This window comes from Pomacea canaliculata, linkage group LG2 (assembly GCF_003073045.1).
Source record: "Pomacea canaliculata isolate SZHN2017 linkage group LG2, ASM307304v1, whole genome shotgun sequence".
NCBI classification, from domain to species: domain Eukaryota; kingdom Metazoa; phylum Mollusca; class Gastropoda; order Architaenioglossa; family Ampullariidae; genus Pomacea; species Pomacea canaliculata.
Window position 1 is genome coordinate 10239944 of NC_037591.1, and position 22084 is coordinate 10262027.

At 39.9% G+C, this 22084-nt stretch overlaps 2 protein-coding genes across 2 annotated transcripts; one reads left to right on the top strand and one right to left on the bottom strand.

Annotated features, from left to right (window-relative positions):
• The first annotated feature begins 459 nt into the window (after positions 1-459).
• LOC112557493 (serine/threonine-protein kinase DCLK1-like) lies at positions 460-17101 on the top strand. The gene is given in 10 exon segments (XM_025227389.1): positions 460-553; positions 2802-3153; positions 3156-3428; positions 4997-6051; positions 6053-6727; positions 10623-10704; positions 10707-10768; positions 11270-11402; positions 11659-11826; positions 12329-17101. Coding segments are annotated over 9 exon segments (2814 nt in total). The 5' UTR covers positions 460-553; positions 2802-3023; the 3' UTR covers positions 12565-17101.
• Positions 17102-18051: 950 nt separating this feature from the next.
• LOC112557494 (kielin/chordin-like protein) lies at positions 18052-21612 on the bottom strand. Its single transcript, XM_025227390.1, has 2 exons — positions 20481-21612; positions 18052-18223 (listed from the first exon to the last, which is right to left on the bottom strand). The coding sequence occupies exons 1-2, from the start codon at positions 20983-20985 to the stop codon at positions 18084-18086; spliced, it is 645 nt and encodes a 214-aa protein (XP_025083175.1). The 5' UTR covers positions 20986-21612; the 3' UTR covers positions 18052-18083.
• Positions 21613-22084: the final 472 nt, after the last annotated feature.

The following is a 22084-nucleotide window of genomic DNA, read 5'->3' on the forward strand; positions in this document are numbered from 1 at the left end:
CGCATATATATATCCTGATCCAGAAAAAATTTTTGCAGTTGCATTCTCTCAACCTTAAAAAAATACCAGGTACATTTTTGTTTTTGTTTCATTTAATTACACACGGCATTGCCAAAATGTAATATTTTGTTTAAACTGTTTGAAAAAGTTTTTTCCCCTATTTAAATACGATAGATATGTTGTCATGTTAACAATGGGTCGTTTAATTGTTGCCAAAGGAACGTGCTACTAAGGGCGTAAGGCACAACATGATCGGGCTTATCAAATGAACGACGTGAGAAAATTGCAATAGCTTTGCGACTGGAACAGTGGTATCACAAACTAATATCCTATATGCGTCCGTGGTTGTATGAATACTCTGGTGAAAGTCGCGAGGCTGTGTCGTCTAGTGTCGAGAGCGCGTTGCTAACCTAGCTGTCTGGCGTAATCAAAGGTGTCACAAACAGGAAATGACCCCTGGGGTTATATGCAAATAAATGGGAGCATAGGCGGAGAATATGGCGGCTCTTCGCTTGGAGGGTACTTACCTTCTACTTCCACTTGATAACGAAAGGTAGGCCATACTTTTGTATTCTCGTGTGAGCGTGTGTATTAAAATTATGATAAGTTAGCAAGTTAAGATTTAGGAGAATTTGAGAAATGCGTAGGTTTAATAATTGTGTTGCATCGTGTGTGATAATGTAGCCCTCGGTATTAAAGCGTCCATGGCGACATACAAGTTAACAAGGGCTGTAGGGTACCCGCGCTAAAGAAACATGTTTGTTTCTTTTGCTTGAAAGAATATAGCTACTGTTATTCAGTACCATTCACCCACGTGCTAACAATGTTACTGTACAGTTACGTCTAATTTTTATGATAATTATTGGATTAAATAAAATATATAATATTTAACAATATTTCGCAAAGAACCGATCATATAAATTATCATATATGTGCTGAACGCAGTGGGTTGACCAGGAATGTCTTGTGTCCTGGCTTTTTGCCATACAGTCTACAAAAACTTATCCTGTAAATTAGAAAGTGTTAAATTTACTTTTGTTGACACACCGATTTTATTTTTTTCTTAAGCATATTAAATTGTAACACTTGGACACACAGGCATATGCAATTAAATGAGGTTAATATTCAAACTACACTAAATAAAGGAAACTTCTAAATTACTTATCTATGTATTATAAAGTATGATTATCAGTAATAGAAATGATACAATTATTGTATTCATACTTTTTAATGTTAACAATCTAGAGCAGTGTACGTGGTTCTCAAAGTGTGGTCCACAGACCACTATAGTGGCATAAGTCAGCTGGCCCGCGGCTGACAGTCGTCATATGTCAGCAAAGTGATGTTTAAAGTGATGCATTCCTCGTAGCTTCCTGCAATGAGAAAGGGTTTATTTATGGCATTAGCAATAGTCTGTTTAGATATGTGTTTAGCCTATAGACTTTTCTTATATCTTTTCAAAACCAGAACAGCACTTAAAAGCTAAATTTCTTAAAGTGATTGTGACCTTTGTGCAAAGGAAGAACTATTCAAAAAACTACATGAGCAACAATATACAATTTTCTGATTAGTTACAGATAAATTGGTTTTCTCTTAGCAACAGACACAGAAATAACCAAGCGGTAGTAAATTGCTAGCAGCTAGCACAGCAATTTTTTTAATAATTTTGTTGCCATCATTGAAGCAAAGAAATGAATATTTTAAAAATAATTTGATCTTGACTGATAGGTAAATTTTGTAAGAAGTGGCAAAACCACCCAGCTTTCATAGTAGTATGTGTGGATAAGATGATGAGTGGATTCAAAGGATAATGTCATGAGTGCGCAACAAAAATCTACTAATAAGTAATCAGCGGTGGGATGTCAACATTCAAGAATACATGTAACAAGCTCAAAATGTTCCTATACACATTTTCACTTTCTTCTCCTTGCCACAAAGGGACACTTGATTTTTCTGAATGTACTGATAGTGTCAAAACCTGAAGATAAGAGCTGATAAATAGATTAAGGATTTTACATGATTTGGATGGATTAGAGGGAGACATGTAATGTAGGAAACGGTAGCAAGCTTGACTTTATCAAGTGTAGGTAGCTGTGCAGTCACCTATCACAGGATTTAGAGTCTTACAGTCACCAGGGGAATGGCAGAAAAATGAGCTGATTCCTGAAGCAACAAATTGTTTTGATAAGATGTGAACAAATAAGTAAACTTGTCATGCAGGTGTTGTCATATATTTGAGGTTTTGAACATTTGTGCTTAAAAAGACAAAATGTCAGCGTCAGTGCTCACATGCAAGGATACATTCATGCATATACAGATACATATATTTGTTGCTGGAAGTGAGTTCTCCTGGATTGGGAAATCAAACACTGTTGATAATTATCTAACAAGTTGATCATTGATGAGTTCAGTTTTCATACCCTTTTCAAGGCAAAAATAATGCAAAAATGTATTATTTCTCATAAATTATTTACATCCTTTTACATCTTTGCTGACTATTAAATGAAAGATTTAGGTTTGTACATGACTAGGTAGGACTGTATGTGACAGTGTGTACTTTTACAGATTTACAGAAGTTTGTGAGCAAGAAAGATTCGTTTTAGTTATGAGTCACTTTAAACAGCAAACAAAGCTTTTAAAATATATGAAGAATATAACACTTCAGTTTTTCTAGATAAAAAATTTGTTCGTCTTGTTGCTTCTGTTTGTAAAACAATAACAGGACCAATCTATTACTGTATACAGCACTCAATTATCAACCAGATATTTCATAGTTTTATGCATTTGACTTCATGTTACAGATGGATATCTTTGCATCAAGGAAATCTTTCATGGATTGGCTCAGCTGTCTAGGTGGCATTACAACTCATAGCATGCAAAATATGGTCCAGTTGTAACATACTGAAAATCAGAAGATGACTTGAAGATTTGCCTCAGATCTGGTCAGCTTTTCAGGAATATTAGAATAAAGAACTTGGATTTATGTCTGGTTTAGACAGCCAGCAACAAACAATAAGACAAACATGTCGGCCTCGGTGACAGAGAACATTTCTAGGCGGTTGATGAATCCTGGAATATCACAAGTCCACAAAGATGTCACTGATGAAAGGTACAGAGAATTACCCCGCCCAAGGAAAGTGCGATTTTTTGTTAATGGGACAGATTTTTCCAGGGAAAGAAGCTGTATATCACACCACACAAGTATTATAACTTCAATGACTTGTTGAATGATCTGACTGGCAAGTTGCCTTCCAGCATTAATCTGCCTTATGGAGTTCGTCAGATTTTCACTCCAGTTGGTGGACGGCGCATATCAGACATTGACGATCTCCAGGATGGGGAAACTTATGTGTGTGCTGGATTCGAGGGCTTTAAAACAATAAAATATGGTCGCACTGAGCTGGAGCCTTGGTCTGTTGGCAAACCAAGTGAGTGTTGAGAGCTTTTATTTGCTTTAGTGTAACACCAAGATTTTCTTATTCATGTTAACATCTTTTTCCTTTTCCCTGTGGGACAAGAATCTAACCTTACTAATTTATAATTGTAAACATTTATAAAAAGGTATCAATGGGAAAGGAATGAAGAAGGATAATGCTGCTACTCTTATTCAGTAAGTGGGAATCCTTTCAGGATTAGCCTTCTGTAAAGGAAATATGTCATTATAAATTGATGTTAGGAAGACACTTTTATAGATTGTTGTGGTAACTGCATATTAAATCTAGCGGTTGCTGAGTTAATTGTTATCAGCTCACTCCTTTGCTTTAGTTTTTTTTAAATTTTCAATGCACTTACAAAAGGCTTTATAGTTTTATTACAAATATATAAATTACTTGTATGTGCTACTCATGCAGCTGTCGACTTTCCTGTGACATGAACATTTACAATCGTGTATAGATGCAGCTAGAAATACAAATATTTTCATGAATTAAGTATCATACAGTCTTTTCTTTTAGGCGACATAGCTGCTTGTCAGATTTTCAATATATTATTTTATCATAAATATAAGGTGAACTAAAATGGTTGATTGCTGTATAATTAACATAAACAAGACCTGCTGGGAATGGAATGTAGTAGATTATAATTTTAAACCCAGCTTGCAGATGTATGCTTGTTAATGCTGCTTGAAATCTGGGGGAGAACAATTTAGAATTATATATGTATGAGATCCCACAAGTTTGAAGAATTTCCCTACATGTGGTTTTGTGGAGAATGGTTAATGAAGTAAGTCTTAAGATTAAGCAACTGTTAAATCTGTCAGTATGGACTTTTGTGTATCACTCAACACACATAAAACCTGATCATCTGCCTTACAAAGTTGACAGTACCAAGTGCAAACACATTCAGACACAAGAAGGGAGAATATTGTGCTTCTCAATAGCACCAAATGTTTACTGCTTACTTATAACCTAGCTGGCTGTGGATTCTAAACCGAGACTACCCCTTCAGGATTGTATTTCACACTCTTTGTGTTCATAGAGGCTCTACATTTCAATGCTTCTTTGACTTTTCACAACCACTGAACACAGCTAACAACACCCATTGAGCGACCAGTTTTCAGTTGCAAATGACGTCATAGAAGTGTCAGCTGGCAGTCTAGAGATTTTCAAGGTGTTTGAGAAGCTACCTGTACTTACATATCTGTCCTTCTCAACTAATAACTTTATAAGAGTCACCAATACTCCTGCCTAGCGAGTAAGAGGAATAACACTGAAACTGGGCCTGCTTTTAGATTGATTCTTTGAAGAAACAGTGGAAGTTTAAAAAAAAAATTGGAGAGAGGGAGATAGGCTTTATCCTTGTCACCATTTTAACTAATCTAAAATTTTCATTTTCAATTTAGAAAATTGTTATAGTATATATATCTTAAAATATAAGTAGGTTATATGGTGACATTTGGATTAATTATTTAGCATTGTGAGTTGTTTTGAGTGGTAAAAACGAATTGCTTGACTCCTTGGTTTGTCATGATTTGCAAACTGCCATTTCTGATTTGCAGTGCGACCATTGAATTCCCTGGATGGCGAGCTCGGCGCAGAGTTGTCCTACGGAAGTTACAAATACCGGGGCTATGTTGCCAACGCTTTCCACCCGGGCCGCTACTACCGCGGCAACGGCAACCCACCCAATCGCCGTTGGCCGGGTGGCTTTGCCAGCACAAACCAGCGCTTTCCCGCCGGTCTGCTGGGAGGCCCTATGGAGGCCGGCCATCTAAAGCCCAAGGTGATCACGATCGTGCGCAACGGCTCGCAGCCTCTGAGCAACGTCAAGATCCTCCTCAACCGCCGAAGCGTCCAGTCCTTCGAGCAGTTACTTGCAGACATCAACGAGGCTTTCGGATCGAAGTGGCGCAAGAATCGCGTCTGCAAAATGTTCACGACCCACGGGAGAGAAGTAAAGGGCGTGGCGGACTTTTTTCGCGAGGAGGACTGCTTCATTGCAGTTGGAAGTGAAGGCCTGAGCGAGCGGGACGTGGCGGACATCATCGAGGAGCTGTACCCAGACAGCGCGTACGCCAAGGTGCTGCTGAAGGACTGGGACAAGCAGCGCCGCCACAACAACAAAGGTGGCTTGACCAACAGGGAGTCGGAACAGGGAGACAAGCGGGACAGCGGCTTCGTGGACGGTAGCGACACCAACAGCAACAGCCATCGCGAGCAGGACTACGCCAGTCCCCCGGCTCCCCGTCAGTCTCGTCTGCGGCGAAGCAAGAGGGCTGCCGCAGCGGCTCTGATGGTGAGTGCTGAGCCAGACAGTTCGGCCAGCTTCGAGGCCATTTCACCCCACAACGATCACCACTTTCTGAACAAGATCGAAAAGGAGCGCCTGCGGGTCTCCAACGATGAGCGAGACAAAGCGCGGAAACGCCATCATCGGGCGACGGAACAGGAACGGAGAACTCTCGACGAAGAGAGACGAAGACGTGGTTTACTTCCCCTGAACCCGCTGAAACCCCTGGAGGACATCCCGAGAAAGGAAGTAAGGGAGAAGGAAAGAGAAGACGGCCAGCGGAAGAAGGAAGAGATGAAGAAAGTAGAAGAGGAAGAAGAAGAAGGAGGAAGAGAATGAGGCAGAGAAAATAAGGAAAGAAAGAGAGGAAGCAGAAAGGGCTGCACGCGAACGTATGGCGGCAGCGGAGAAGGCGAAAGCGGACAAAGAACGGATGGAGAAAGTAGAAGCAGAGAAAGAAAACAGAAACGAAAATGAGAAGAAAGGAGAGAAGGAACACGTCAAAGAGTACGACGACGGAAGAGCGGAGAAGGCTAAGGACGAACAAACCGGCGAGAAGATCGACCAGCCTAGAGACAACCCCGTGAAAGTGGAGACAACAACGGCGACGGTAGCAACGGAAGAGAAAGACAAGGAGAGGAAGCGGAAGCGAGACAACGCCGGCGAGAAGGAGGCTGCCGGCCGCAAGGCGAAGGTCAAGGTCGTGCGGCGCAGCCGAGCGGAGCGGCAGGTGGCGAACGACACGGTGGTGATGGAGCGGTACGACCTGGGCCGCACCATGGGGGATGGCAACTTCGCCATCGTGCGCTGGGCGCGGCACCGGGCCACCGGCCAGGAGTTCGCCATGAAGGTCATCGACAAACCCAAGCTGAAGGGCAAGGAACACATGGTGGAGAACGAGATCGACATCATGAAGGACTGCAACCACCCCAACATCGTAAAGCTGTACGAGGAGTACGAGACTGCTGACAAGATCTACCTGGTGATGGAGCTGGTCAAGGTGAGCTCTCACAGCCCGGGTGGGTTCCGGGTGCAGCCTGAGGATTTTAAGTTAGTTGATTTAATTAATTAACAACAGCAGCAGCAGCAGCAGCAGCAGCAACAACAACAACAACAACAACAACAACAACAACAACAACAACAACAACAAGAGTTTTCACCCAGCTTGAAAATCTTGGGGAATGGGAAAGGTAGGGAAAGGAATGTCCAGAGAAAGCTTCTGACATCTATCCCTTTGGGAAAAACTGTCATACAGAGAGAAGTTTGTGTACTCCAAACAAGGTCTGACTGTACAGACAGCAGAGACATTTCTGTGCATTAGGATCCTCATTGCGCAATGGCGGCATGGTAGCGTTCTAGCACTGTGCAGCATGGGCCCCTCACGGGATTGTAAACTTTGTAAGGAGAGTAATTCAAACATTTATGGCAGTGGAAAAGGGGGTTGGGGTATGAATCAGCTATGCTTTTCAAGTCTGTTGCCTCTTTTTCCCGTCAAGTGTCTTATGGGAAAGGACTCTGTGTGTGTGTGTTCTGCTACACTACACACAGAATTTAAACAAGAGATTCATTAAGGGAAAACAAAACTTATCTCTTTCTCTCATTCTTACTGTCGACAGCAGTGTGGCATAGCGAGTTATTCTTTCATCAAAGGTTCGATCGCTCATAGCCATGTTGCTCTACCAGTAAGTACAGGCTGAAGCTGCTTTGCAGGCAGGTACGTACATCCGGGGCCCTGGTATGGCTTCAGGAGGTCAGCGTTCTCATCCTGATTTTGAGAGCGAGGGCTGCTTGGAAGAGAACAGACATGTAATTTAACTTAACGGTCAGGACACTCTTTGATGTGCAAGACGATGCCATCTTGTCGGTGGAAATGATGACTCCGAGGCTCAGCACGCAGGCAGACCTTTTTATTCTCCTATCATGTGGACTGGCCTGTCTCCGCTGCTTTCAGCGCCGCCACAGAAGTAATGCTCTTTGAGATTGTGTCTTTCAGCCTTGTTGCTTGAGATCAATTTAAAAAAAAAGCCTACTAATTTCTGGATCCTGGGTCTTTTACCGATCCGTTCTCCAGAGACAAGCTTACAAACATTACCATGCATGTAGATGGAGATAGAGACAGCATGTCACACATGGCCACGCATTTGCATCACGAAATGACTATTTGGTTTCAGCTCTCATATCAGCTACAGTCTTAAAAAAGTGTCGGCATACATTTGTTACTTTTATGCCCTGTATCATCGTAAGCTTTCATTTAACAATTTCAAAACTAAATTCTAGCGCTATATATATACTTCCTGACATCGATTCTTTTCTACAATGAAACACTAGTTTTGACCTGCTTCTGGCAACCCAATTCTTGCTTGTTGTGGTTACTCACAGATGGATCGATTCCTTTGATAAAAATGACTGGCGGGAGAATATTTATTCTAAACTATCGCTAAAACACAAATCTGGCAACCGGCTTGTAGGAGCAGGTGACATGGTATCCTTGGTTACGCCATCCTGTGACGCACACAACGATATCAGCTGTGGCTGGGCTCGCACACCATGCGCGGCCTTGGCAGCACAGTGCCATAAACACTGCCTCCAGGAATGGCGATCTGTTTTCTTGTTGGGAGTCTTTCTATAGCAAGTCCCCTTCGTCGAGTGCGGTTCTTTCTTGTGCACTGAATGACACACCGTGGTGCTAACGAGCTTGCCCCTTGACCTCTCAGCAGGGAGAACTTTTGATAGGAGAACCGCAAGTTCAAATCGCTCTTTTCTTGGGTGCGTTAAGTGATTCATATTACGGGTGGCATTGTCCGAGCATGTGATTTTATATTGACGACCTCTGCAGGGGACAACCGATTAACCTCTTTCTCGCTTTGTTTCGAAGCATAATAGCAACAGGGATTTATTTTCTTTGAACCAAGCGTTAATGATCAACTTTTCTCTGCCAGTGAAGGTGTAGCGTGGCTATAAAAAGAAAATTATGCTCCTGTGTGTTTAGTTTACAAAAATAGCATCACCCAGCCAGGAAATTCAAAACAGAACGATGCAGATGGTATATCAAAGACTTCCAAGCTATACATTGAGAAGAGACACGGGCTGATGTGAGATGTGCAGACTAGATTATCCAACATTACCACAGCTGTACAGTTCCCTACAGAAACTGTAGGGTTTCTGTAGGGAGCTGTACAGAATTGGAATATAGGGTGAAAGAGAATTAAGAACTCAGAAAATTTAATATGAGGCTTTTCACATGCGGTAACAAAATAAGGTAAAAATACAGACTCTGCGCACATGCGAAGGAGAGGTAAATGTTGCGTGTCCCTACGAGCTGAATGCAACTATCTCTTTCATAGTCACCTTCCTTAAAAGCACAATAAACAAAAATTGCCCCTCTTCCCTCCCTGCCCCACAGAAAGAGCGATAGAGAGAGAATAAACAAATATAGTGGATGTAAGGGACCAGCTTTGGTGGTGAAATTGTAAAATATCGTTTGGATGAGGAAGATTATGTGTGTGTGACTTCCATTATTGTTAATTGCATTAATTGTTCATTATGCAGTTAATTTTTTAAGTGACTGAACAATTTTAATCAAAGAAACAGGAAAATTAATTTCACCCTTTTCCCCGTACATTTATCAACCATCCTCACCTTCTCCCCAAAAAAACCCACCTCCCTGATATTCGACATTTTCTTATTAAAAGGTGTTCAAAATTCTGGTGACCTTTTTCACAAAAAATAGCATACCACAATGCCTCTTATCTAGGGTGAAGAGACAAGTAGGTTCTTACAACTCAAATATTACAGATTCTTAATTCAATGCACTTGAAGGGGTCGATATGTCACTGGCTGTTTGATGCATGCGTCATCAGTATGCTGGTCGTGTCCAGTTGGCTTGCCGCCTATTGCTGTCAATCCATGATCTATGCTATTGTCTAGGCTTAGCCTGCAAAGTGTAGAATTGGAAACACCTACTGAATAAGTTGAGAGAATGAGCTCTGTTGTACTGTTCTCTTGCTGCCTCGAGCTTATGCCTGGTTTAAAGTGCTCTCATGGGCAAGCATGAATGACCACCAGGACTGTTCATTGATTTCTCTCCCAAGGCTGCTTGTGGAAAAAATTCTTTTATCTGGCCAAGAGAGAGAAAGAGCATGTCAAATATTTTGGTTCTGGATTCACTGGGAATTTTTTATTAAAAAATTCTATCAATAGCACAGAACACCATTAAACTAGTTGTGTGGCAAAAAACCCCAAACAAATGCATAGGAACATTGTATTTTGTAGGAGTGGGAAAAGAAAAAAAAAATCATCATAGATATGTAAATTATATCAAAGGTCAAAGCCTAAAAATGCTTTGCCATTGAAGTAATGTTAGTGTTGTATAAGGGACCTCTGTATTCTTCTCTGGAACAAGTTCTACCAGGAACAAATTTGTTTCAATGGCAAAACATTTTTAGATTTTGACCTGCGATATCATTTACACATCAGAACATATGTTCTCTCTCAGTCATGATCCAGTCTCTGGATGTGTGCCAGCCCACGTGCACACATAAATGCACACATACATGCGCACACACAGATACATATTTATGAATGCACGTGTGTGTGAATGTGAGAGTGGGGAAGGGAAAGGTGGTACATGAGTGCTACACTTGGAATTGCAACTTCTAATCAAAGAATTTTCAAAAGACCTCTGAGTAATAAATCAGAAAAAAAAGTTGGAACACAAAAGAATTGTGATTTTGTTTTGCAAAAAGAATGGTTAAGACTAAGGCAAAGAAAACAAAATTTGTAACAAAATATGATTGACTTGAATCTATAACTGAATTTTCTTTGTGTCTTGTCTTACCCTGTTAACTTAAGGTGGCAGAGTTGAGTGGTTTTGATTGTTGCTAATGTATTTGCAGGGTGGAGATTTGTTTGATGCTATCACCCAGAGTGTCAAGTTTGGTGAAGTGGATTCAGCACACATGGTGAAAAACCTTTGCAATGCCTCTTCTACATGCACTCCAGATCTATTGTCCACCGAGACCTCAAGCCTGAAAATCTTCTGGTAGGCAACAGTTGACTGTATATATATAAATGCTTTTAGTTTTGGTATCATGATATACAGTGTGTGCCAGGTATTGTAGATTTCATTAAAATTTAACTCGAAGCATTGCAGTAGAATGCACCAGATGAATCAATAACAGCCACTTAGAGCTTTGCCTGTCCCATGCACTGGTGCAGAAGTAGGTGTTGTAATAAAAACTTTTTAAATGTCATGACACATTGCATGCTTTCCACTAGCAATATCAAGAAGACTAAGAAAAGGTTTTGATCAATCAAATTAGGGCACATTATTGATCCCTTACTCTTGAAAATATTTCTCATCCAAACAGCGTGTGTGTGCATGCATGCAATTGTGTGTGTGCGTGCATGTGTGTATGTGTGTGTGCGTGTGTGTTGTTGTGTGTGTAAATGCACATGTCTGTATGCATGTGAGTATGCGTAAATGAGTAGGAATTTGATTTCTGCAATGAATCTGATATCCACTGACTGTTTGGTTGGTCAGGTACACCGCAACAAAGACACAAGCATCACGCTTAAACTTGCTGACTTTGGGTTGGCCATGGAAGTGAAGGAGCTGATTTTCACTGTGTGTGGTACACCTACTTATGTGGCACCTGAGATTCTTACAGAAAGTGGTGCGATGAGTTCTTCCCCTCTTTCTGTATTTCTTTTTGGAGGATGTGTTTTTGTTGGTGGCAGATTGAGTTTAAAAATGAGAAGAATCTTCTCAAATCTTCCTGTTACATGCTTGTTGAATCATATACCTTTAAGGTTAGAAGCAAGTATATGTACAGTGAGATAGGTGTGTCACTGAATGACAACTGTATATAAACTTCATGTTACCATAACCACTGGACTTTTTTAAAATTAACATATTGATTGTATTTTCAGGCTATGGGCTAGAGGTGGACATGTGGGCTGTTGGAGTGATAACCTACATCCTTCTGTGTGGTTTTCCGCCTTTTCGAAGCCCTGATCGTAACCAGACAGAGCTTTTTGAATATATCAAGGCTGGGGCATACGAGTTTTTGTCTCCTTACTGGGACAATGTATCAGAAAGTGAGTACATCTCTTTCCAATAACAGCATGTGTCTTGTGCTTTGTAGCTGATTTGTGTGAATAGTTTACAAAAGTGTATTGGATTTCATCTTTATAAATAGACTAGGACTGGTATGGGTGTCTGGATACAGAGAAGCCTAGAAGAAAGATGATTTATTTACAAGATTGCTGCCATTTCATGCACCAGATCCAATAACCTTTATTTCTAAGTGTTTAAGTTACAAGCATCAAAAATATGTTCTAAAATTGAAAATAGCATCTTTTGCAAACAGTGAGACGGGGTGTAAACTTATTGATATACATGTGCACAGCAACATCCTTGGCATCTCTTTTCAGAATGCATGTGTATAAACCTAAGTTTAGGTTCATGCTTAAATCAATAAATTTTGAGAATAGAAAATTATGTTTTTAAGAAGTATGAAAATTTTGTTATGGAAGAGTTTATATCTGTTGTAGATTTCATACTTTTTTAGAGTCATAAAACTAGTTCTCTGTACAACAGGTGCAAAAGATCTGATAAGACGTTTGCTGGTTGTGGACAAATCCAAACGTTATACTGCTGTTGATGTACTCAGCCATCCATGGATTGTTTGTGGGGGTAACACCAACCACCCTCTTCCAGGCATCAGCAGTGTCAGCAACTACTGCAAGGAGGTCCGGCGAGACCTGGAAGAACAAGCAAAGCATAACTATGAAAGCTATCAAAGGTTAAAGGAAAAGAAGAGACGTGATGAGTAAAGTTTTCTGCAGGTGTGTGCCAGACTGCAGGTCATTGTGATTCATGGGTCAGTGTTTTCCTTCATGCTTTCTAAAACAAACCTTCACTGCTGTTTCAGTCTCAAAGTGCCTGTCTTATTACAATTAGTATCATTCTGTGGGATGAAAAACTATACACTGACATTATTTTTAACAGGCCACAGAATTTTTGATACTAAGAGTTGGAAGCTAAGGCATTTCTCTGAACTGGTTGCTTGTGATGAACTACTTTATAATGTGGTGCTGCCTGGAATAGAACTTGAAAAATGGGAGGTTCACATGTCAGCGATTCAGTGCAATTTCTAAATTGTAACTAGATTTTCCTTATGTGCTTATGAGGAAAAGTTTGTAACAATTAATCGTTTGGCAGAAGCATGCCTAAACTACAAGGCTACCTTCATATATGGCCAGCTGTAGTTGAGTTCCTTTTTACAATGAAACATTCTCACCAGCCTGTGATATTAAGGGCTTTTGTAAAGAGGAAAGCTAGAAATGTACCAGCAACTCCTATACATTCCTCTGTTTCACTTAAAAACTACAGATTAAAGTACCAAAATCTTTGGTGCCAGTGTCTATTTTATGACATGGCATCAAAGCCAAGCAAGGTGATTCAGGTCACTATCCATCTCAGGGATTGAATTCTGTTTCATACATCACTTTATAAAATATCTGTTTTCTAATGTTTCATTTTGCATTCCTTACTAAAAGAAGAGAGAGTGTGTATGTGTGATAGGCCCTTTTCTTTGATGAAGATTCAAAAACAGCTCGCGAATGCAGTCACTTCCTTCCTATAGTTCCATTCAACATATGCAGTATTTTGCAGTACAAACTGAGCTGTAGTATTCACTCTTTATGCATCAAAGATATAACTTCAAAGGTAGTATTTTTTATATGCTTGTAACATTTTGAGAGAAGCAGGCAGATAATTGTGAACAGTTACCTCCCTTCATTCTTGCAACCAGGGGCCAGTGGGCGTGACAATTCTTGGGTGCTGTTAAAATCATGAATTTATCATGAATTAAGATAATAATTTTTTTATATTTGGGGTATACTAGATCCTTTATGATTTTTTGGTTAATATAGTTAATCACTGTTAATGATTAATTGTGAAATAATCTGGATAGTGTCCTGCATTATTCCATTTGATGTAATAAAATATTGGATTGTTGTAGCCAGCTGTTGTCCAAGATGCACACAGGTACTCCATGTATAAGCATGAATGTTTTTTAAAATTTTTAAATCATATGATTGAATTTGTGATAATGCCTAAGTTTGTTAAATGTTTTACTGAATACACGGTTGTCATATCTCAATCAATCAGTCAATCCTCTCTGTGGCATCTGGCATGTGAGGCAACATCAAGGGACCTCCATTTGGTTCTGTCTGCTGCTGTTCTGTCTCAAGTGATAGGCCTCTTTAGGTCCTTCTCGATGGTTTGCCTCCATATCTCTTTGGCCTTCCTCTGATCCTCTTTCCCTGTGGTGTCCATCACAGGGCTGTTCTGGGGATTGAGCCTGGAGGCATGCGCCATGCTTGTCCTAGCCATCACCAGCACTGCAGTTGGATTGCTTCTGGCAAGGTGCACATCCCTGTCCTGTCTTGCAGCTCTTCATTCGAGATGGTATTGGGCCAGATTCTTGTGTATGTGCCCCCAGTTGTCATATCTAGTAGTTTTAAAGATTTATAAAAAGAATAAATAGAAATATTTTAATCATAGATTCAGTATCAACTTGGTGTCACTGAATATTTATCGCATAGTTAACATGCAGCACAAGACCAGTCAGGTTTTTTTGTCATAGTAAACATGGTAGAAAGTCGGTGAGGCAAAGACTTTTTTACTTAACAATTTACTTCAGTTGGCTCATTCAGTGTAGCAAAACATAAAAAAATTACTCCCAAAATTTAATCCAGCTGTTGAAGATTTCTACATTTTCACAATCTTAATACATCCCTGAACTACTTAAAATACATATCTTAACTATGTACCTGAACTACGTATCTTAGCTTCATAAATGTGCCTACCCAGTTTTGGAACATTGTTTAATATGTGTAGGTTTTATTTGTTTATGTGCCTTTTCATCTTGGGGTGTTACTCTGAGTTTTTATTCACCATCAACTGTAATGATGTTGTCCACAGAAATTTGGCTGTGAACATCACCAGAATTTTTTTTTCAGTTAATTTCGCAATTAATGGCCAGTGAATTTGCTTTTGTACACTTAGTTCTTTAAAGAAATCCATACATTTAGTGTGAATTAACATTAACATTATTTAACATTAACCTTCAATACAAAAGAATTGTAGTTGAAGCAATTATGGTGCCAGTTGATACTGAAAAAGTGGTAGTTGATGGAAAAAGCATTAATCATTGCAAGATTGTACATACAAGTTATTTCATTTTTCATAATTATAAATATCTTTACACTTTCTTTTGTTGCAACCAAAGCAAATGACCTGTGATAAATTGTTACATGCTTTATTTGAGCTATATGATTGTGTCTGTGATGACAACTGTGCTAATTTACTTGTAAAATTTTTGTGATATCAGTCATATGTTGTGCAACCCTTCTTGTACTAAATGTTTTATTGCTGTCAAGTTTAAAAAGTTGTCAAAACTTTCAAATGTACTAAACTAGTAAATATTCATTATTTGTGATGGTAGATGATGCATGTAGCGAACAGAATTTAGAAAATCTTTGTATGCATTTGTAATTATAGATTTTGCTCTTATAGTTTACAAATCATCAGCCAATGTGTTAAGATTCAAAGGTGAGAAATGTGATGCAAAAAGTATATAATGAAGAAGTGTGATAACCACAATTACATGATTAATATTACTATTCATTATTTTCTTTTTTTAATCAATTACAGTTTTATTTACATGTATTGATTAATGCTAACCATTTAAAACTGTACTGATATTGTGTCTTTTTCTTGTGTAGGCATTTTTTTTGTGTGTTTGCATGTGTACTGAGTGGGTACTGTATGTGTGTGATAGGAACATTGTTAAGCTAATTATATCAAAATACAATATGCTTGCTGCTGGCAAGTAATTGTTCCATACAAAACTTTTTATTTTTTATTATTATTGTTTCAGTGAATAATTTTATTACAAAGAATATAGGAGCTGAACAGAGTATAAATATTTTATGGATGTAGCCTGAATGAAATTTTACGAGGTATATTGTATTTTTTTTAGGAAGTCAATCATTTTTCAGTGATGTTTTTTTGCAAGAAGAACAAAGAAAGAATGCATTGACTGTTAGGTCTATTCAGCGAAGTTTTATTGAATTTTCCTTTTATATATCATCCTGTCCTGGTTAGGTGAGTTTACCTGCTGTTACATAGCTTTAAAATACACAAATATTATTTCTACACTTTTAAAATGAGAGTTTAAATATTGTGTTTTGTCTTGGTCACCAAGTTTTGACTGTTTCTTTTCTGGTTGATAGCGGTTTATGTGAAAACTTATGGTTATGAGGACGGGATGCTGAAAAGTGATTTTATTCATTCCTTCCTCATCCAACATCCAAAAAATGCTCAAGTAGAAAGATGCAGACCTCTCTGGAGAGATCTAAGAACATACACTATTTGAAGACTTACAGGCCTGCTGTGAGCCTGGGGAGAGAGAAATAGAAAGATAAGATTCAAACTATTTTTTTTGTTCATTAATACAAAAATTTACTGTTTTTAGAGCAAAACTGTGAATGATATTTGAGGCTGAATCCTGGTAAAACTAATTGGCTTTTTATCCGCACTGATAAAATTTGTATTTGAGGGATTGAAGGAAAATGCGTGCGCGGAGTAGAAAGTAATTACTGTATGTGTTTTACCAGCGGCATGCTATTTTCAGAATATCTGTTCGACTAACAAAAAAGCTTACTTGTTTCCCCCTCACAGTACTCCAGCTGTGAATGTTCAAAATATCCACTACTACAAAGATATTTCTCTGCTGCACTTACATCTCATCATTTCTGTTTGTTAGTAGATGTACTATGTCATTTCTTACATACAGGGACGAAACTTGTTTTCATTCAAGATACATTCAAGAATTATTCAAGATGTATGTCTGTATGTCGTCATGTATCCCTTATCAGTAGGTCAGTCAACCTTTCTTGGATTCCTCCATCATGTGCACCCCTAACACCAGACCTGCAAGACCGTAACCAAGCAACGTAACTTTGTAGAATCGGGTTACAAAGCCGTCAGTAAAATGTTTTACTTATTAAATAATTTTATTAATTTGAATAAGCTGACAGCAATGTTCTTTAAACTGCTCAAGTGCTTGTCCTATTGCATGTACCATTGAATGAAACAATTCAAATCGAAAAGGGCAGTGAACTGTTTAATTTACATTTTGAAGCACGTTTAAATATTCTATTTGTTACAATAATACGAAGCAGACTAATAATGTTCATGCTGCACGATCGGGACTGAGTCACACATGTAAATATCGACATCAAAATTGGATGTCATTGAAAAATTTTGGGGTTCAGACAGAATAGGACCGTATGCTGAAAACGTTCTGTCTCTCTCTTTCTCCTTTCCACCCCTTTCTGTAGCGATCGGGCTGGAGAGTTTTCTGTGTTTTTCTTATTTCTCGGCGTTTGACTACATAAAAATGGCATTAGCAGGTCGGAATCTCTATCCACTTTACTACATAATCAGCCCCCAAAATGCGCCTTTTGTTATTTTATACATATATATATTATTAATTTCTTACGAAATTGGTGTTTTTGCATGACTGTATACCTTCAAAGATCATTCTTGCCACTTTAAAAATATTGAGTAGTGTTAAAATACACATATATTGAAAACGATACATTTATTTTGTAACTAATTGAGAGGAAGAGGCTTCATTGAAATATGAGGCATGCCGCTTGCACCCGTGACTCCACCACAGGAGTATTCTTGTGCTGGTGAAGTAATGACTGTAGTTAGATATAACTGAAGATAATAAAATAAAATGATTTAAGTTCATATATGCGTTCAGACTCATCATTTTAAGTAGTTCGAAGCAGTTTATCTGTAATAAAGGCGTGGGTCAAAGTAACTCATGTAGGTGTTTGTACAGGTGAGGTCGTGAGCGTGCAGACATTTGGTTTATTTAGTAAGAAAGTGGTTCCACCTTCAGGTGATTTCGTACTATGCGGGAGCGGGAAGGAAACTAGAGTACCCGGAGAAAACCCCCAACGCCCAGTGCAGATGTACAGGTGTCACGTCCCGAGACGAGATTCGAACCTTGAGTTTCTAACTGCAATGATGACAAGCGAGTGTTTTAACCACTCGACGCCTCACGTGCAGGCGTGGTTACTACTGGCCAGAACTATGGTTCACACAGGCTGCACGTGTCTAACGCTTTTGACACAGAGAAAATTCTCGAATAACAAAATAGGTTGTAAATGTTTCACAATACGTTTGTATTTACAGTTTATGTTCGCATTCTGTCAGCCAATAAATGTGAGGCGAAGGTCTTCGCAATGTTTCCAAGCCCTTCTCCGATTTATAAAGACCTGGGCATACACTTAGCTTCCAGTTTGAAATTGCTTCCCCGTCGTTTCAGACGACACCGACAGGAGAGGTCATCAATGTCCAGAACATCCCCACGTGCAATGATGTATAACTGATGTTGACAGTTGGAGCCTTCAACAAACAGAACAAAGAAGGAAGAGATACCATACAATAACACTTAATGTAATCGAGCCTTCAACAAACAAAACAGGATGGAAGTGTTAATATAAAACAATGCTTAATGTAACTTCAGAAAGGTTAGCACTAGAAAAAAATTGTTCTTCAAAACATTGCCCCTGTTGTCAACGTTTGCTACCCAAATGCTCCAACTTGCACCAAGACCCTTTGCTTTTCAATTGTAAAGGGTTAGCCTCATTTATCCGTTTAATGTATTATTATCCGTCTGTCTGTCTGAACAAGTTTCAGGTCTAGAGAAAATGCAGGAGAAAAGTTGAAGCCAGACTTTATGATTCCCATGGTAATGGTGTCCACTGCGCTACCGTGCCACCCCTTCATTCTTTTTGTACAAAAGTTAAAAAAAAAAAAAGTGGTCCATCATACGTGTATAAATACGGATTTATGTTAAACATAGTGTCTGCTTTCATACTATTAACCTATCCTCTCTTTCAACCATCCCCACATTTTTAAATAATTAGGCCTGCCGATATCCTCATGTTGATTACTCATTAGCCAACTTTTCGTTGTTTCTGTGTTCCTCTGTCTTCACTGTCTTCTGTTTTCAGTCTCATTGTTACCCATATTTCTTCTTCATGTACGCCATATTAACCTAGTTTTTATGTCGTGCTTAGTGTATGCTTCTGTGCACGTGATTTGGCACTAGGTAAATTGCAATATCTATTATTAATATTATTATCAACCCGGGTGTACTAAGTACAATGAAATGTATACATTATAGTGTAATCACAAAGTCAGAAAGCCAAGACAATTGTTTTCTTAAGTGACTGGAACCAAGACACCACAGTTCCATCAAAGAACGTTGACAGTCTTTGGTTCCATGGTCATCTTTTATTTTGAAAACATGGAACTCCCACCGAAGTTTGTTGCCTGCAAGCTGCCGGCAGCAGACGTGACCCTAGCAAGGAGGTATACGATTTCCCGCCACTTGTTTCTTCTAGCGAGCATCAAGTACTGGCTCTCGGCCAGCTTCTTAGAGGGTATTACCCATTGGCCTCGTACTCCATCTGCGGGCTACCTGTTTTAAACGCTCCACAGGAGTGTCAGGGTTGTGTCGAGGAAGGTATGAGCCTAGCGAACGGGTGCCACTGTGTAAGGCGCGTGCCGTTTAGCTTCAGATCTGCCGATGTCTGATGTCTGTCTGGTTCTTCGTGTGTCTCGTCTGATCGCAAACCAAATACTTAAAGGAAAAGGCAAGCGAAATAGCATTAACCTTTAATGATAGAAATCATGGTGAATCGTTTTCGCTCAAGAGTTCGGGTTAGGATTCAACCGTTTGCTGACACTCACGTCAAAATAAAACTCTGGGCTGGTACAAATAGACCACCATGTTATGTTGCCGAGTACTGTCATGTAACCCATTCGGTGCAAACATTTATTCTATGTTTTCATAAGTGTGGTCGTTAATATGTTGGGACCATGGACCTGGGGACCATGTCTTGTCATTTCGAAACCGAGTGAATCGAAGGAGAGCTGAGCGAAGTGGAGAAGACTGACCTGAAGGAAAAAGCCTTTTTTTGTCAAATAGTTTAGTAAATACATCACCAATTATTTTCTTTGCGAAAGAATACAAAACATGACGGCCTCCGAGCAGCTGCGCACATCTGTGTTCGAGACGCGATTGTAGATAGATAAAAATCCCGAAATTTTGAGAGGAAATGTTTCCGAACATCAGTATTCATAGTTTAAACCTAACCTATCGTTACACTTGCCTTTTCCTTTAAATAACATCTGCTTTTTCGAAAGTCGTTTGTTTACTTTTTGATCACAGAAAAATGCAGAGATCAGCGAATATAGAAGAGAACATGTTTATCCAATGAACCATGACCTCAATAATTTCGAAACAGACTGGCAAGATGTTCGGGTTGAGAGGTGAATTTAAAAAAACCCCTAAGATTATGGCTTTAGTTTTACGTTCTTTATACATTCTCTTTGGGAGCAGGGAAAATATGTACATTAACGGACCATTTCAGTTTAGTATTCAAGTCTAATTAAATTGGATGCAAAACTAAATAAACAATCTTCAACTTCAACGGGTCCTACTACACAGTTTACTCGACCTAACCTAAATCCAGTTACCCCCAAATCCTAATACATCCCACCCGCCGGGCCACCCACCACACACGGAGAGATAAAGAATGAAATGGGCATAAAGAAACTGAGATTTTGACGACTTAGTGTACATACTACATACCCCGAGGACATCTCGGACAGCACTGTCCAGGTCGAATTTCAAAGTCCACACACAACGTTGGCGGGCAGGAGTGTGTGACATCACACGTGCTCTGCCCACCCTCTTGAGGACAGTAGCAGCGAGAACAGTCGTCCTGCGAGATGACCTCCCCAGGCCGGTACAGCACCCCGTCCGTGTGACGGCATCCGTACTCCAGGCACGTGGAGCAACACGACTCCGCTCGTGGTGACGTCTCGTTCGCATGACGCAAGCAGTTGAGCTCCTCTTGACAGTCCTCCACTGCGCACGTCACGTGACCGCGATGGCATCGACAAGTCGTGCACGGATAAGGCTGGAATTTGTGACCCTGAGGGTACGTTTTGCCTCCGAACAGGCAATGTTGAGACTTTCTTCGATCGTCTGCTGACGAGGGTTCTTTGGTGGTTCCTGAACATCTACTCATGAATAATAGGCAGGAGAAAACAATGAGCACTCTCGTACAAATGAGTGGTGATGTAGTTGCCATGGTGCTGAGCTATCGGCACGGCTGTGTAGTCTGTGGACCAGAACCGAGTGTTTACTGACGGGTTTTGATTTTAGTCAGTTGCTGGTCTATTGGTTTTTCGACGTCACTTCCTGCAGGAGACGATCATGGAAAGTCCTCTGTCGGTGGCTGACTAGGATTTTGCAGCTTAATAACCTGTACAGCTTTTTCGGGTGCTCAGGCCAGCGTACGAACCACAGAGAACATATATGTAAATTATTTTTAAAATCCTTCAGAAATTAGAGAAGAAACTGCTCCAGAATCACTGTTTGATGGACTGATTTTTGTCACGTTTTTGCAAAGCTGTACAGTCATCACAGTGTTTGCTCCCCTGAACTTTTGCAAGACTCCAATGCTCGGTGTCTGCAGGCCTCGAACATTTGGAAAGTCCATCAACAATGAGGTGTTTGTCAGGATGGCGTAAATGCACCCCACCAGCCAGGCGGAGCAGTTTGCAGTCGATAAAACAACAGGGTTGGGGTGCGACGAGGGAAGGAAGGGAGGAGGGAGGGGGAGATGAGGAGCAAATCGCTTGGGTGTAATGTTTGTCTTGTTCTTCTGATCCGAACCGCAGTAAAGAGTTTGCGTTCCTCCGCTTGCTCCAGACAGTTGCAACTGTCGCGTTCTTTGCACCCGACGAGAGAGAGAGATGCTAGGTTACCCTCCTGCTCACACCCGTTCGCGGGTGAAAGCGAGTGCATGCGGAAAATAGGACGCTCCATTCTGTCTGAATCGCTCAGCATCATGTCTGAGATGTAGATGTAGATAGACGACTGCCTGAAATATTAAAGACCAACCCAATAGCAAATGATGTTTTACTTTTTCTAAATGGCTGGATTCCTTTAAGACAAAGATACAAATTTTATGAAAAGTTAATAAATGAGAGAATAACCCCCTCCCATAACTTTTACAAGAATCAAAAGTTTGCACGTCGCGACGATCAGTTGTACACAGAAAACAGTTCAAACCATTAGGAGGATGACCTCAACATGTGCTCCCAGATTATCTCGTTACCTTGTACGTCTATGTACAATAGTATATCCTGGTTTTGACCTCTCTGTGCGTGTCGATGTTTGAAAGC

Bases quoted from the DNA above. Each gene is read 5' to 3' on its own strand.
- LOC112557494 (XM_025227390.1), bottom strand. From the start codon at position 20,985: ATGGCAACTACATCACCACTCATTTGTACGAGAGTGCTCATTGTTTTC. The intron at 18,224-20,480 runs GTATGTAGTATG...TGTTTGTTGAAG, and splicing joins CTGTCCGAGATGTCCTCGGG to GCTCCAACTGTCAACATCAG.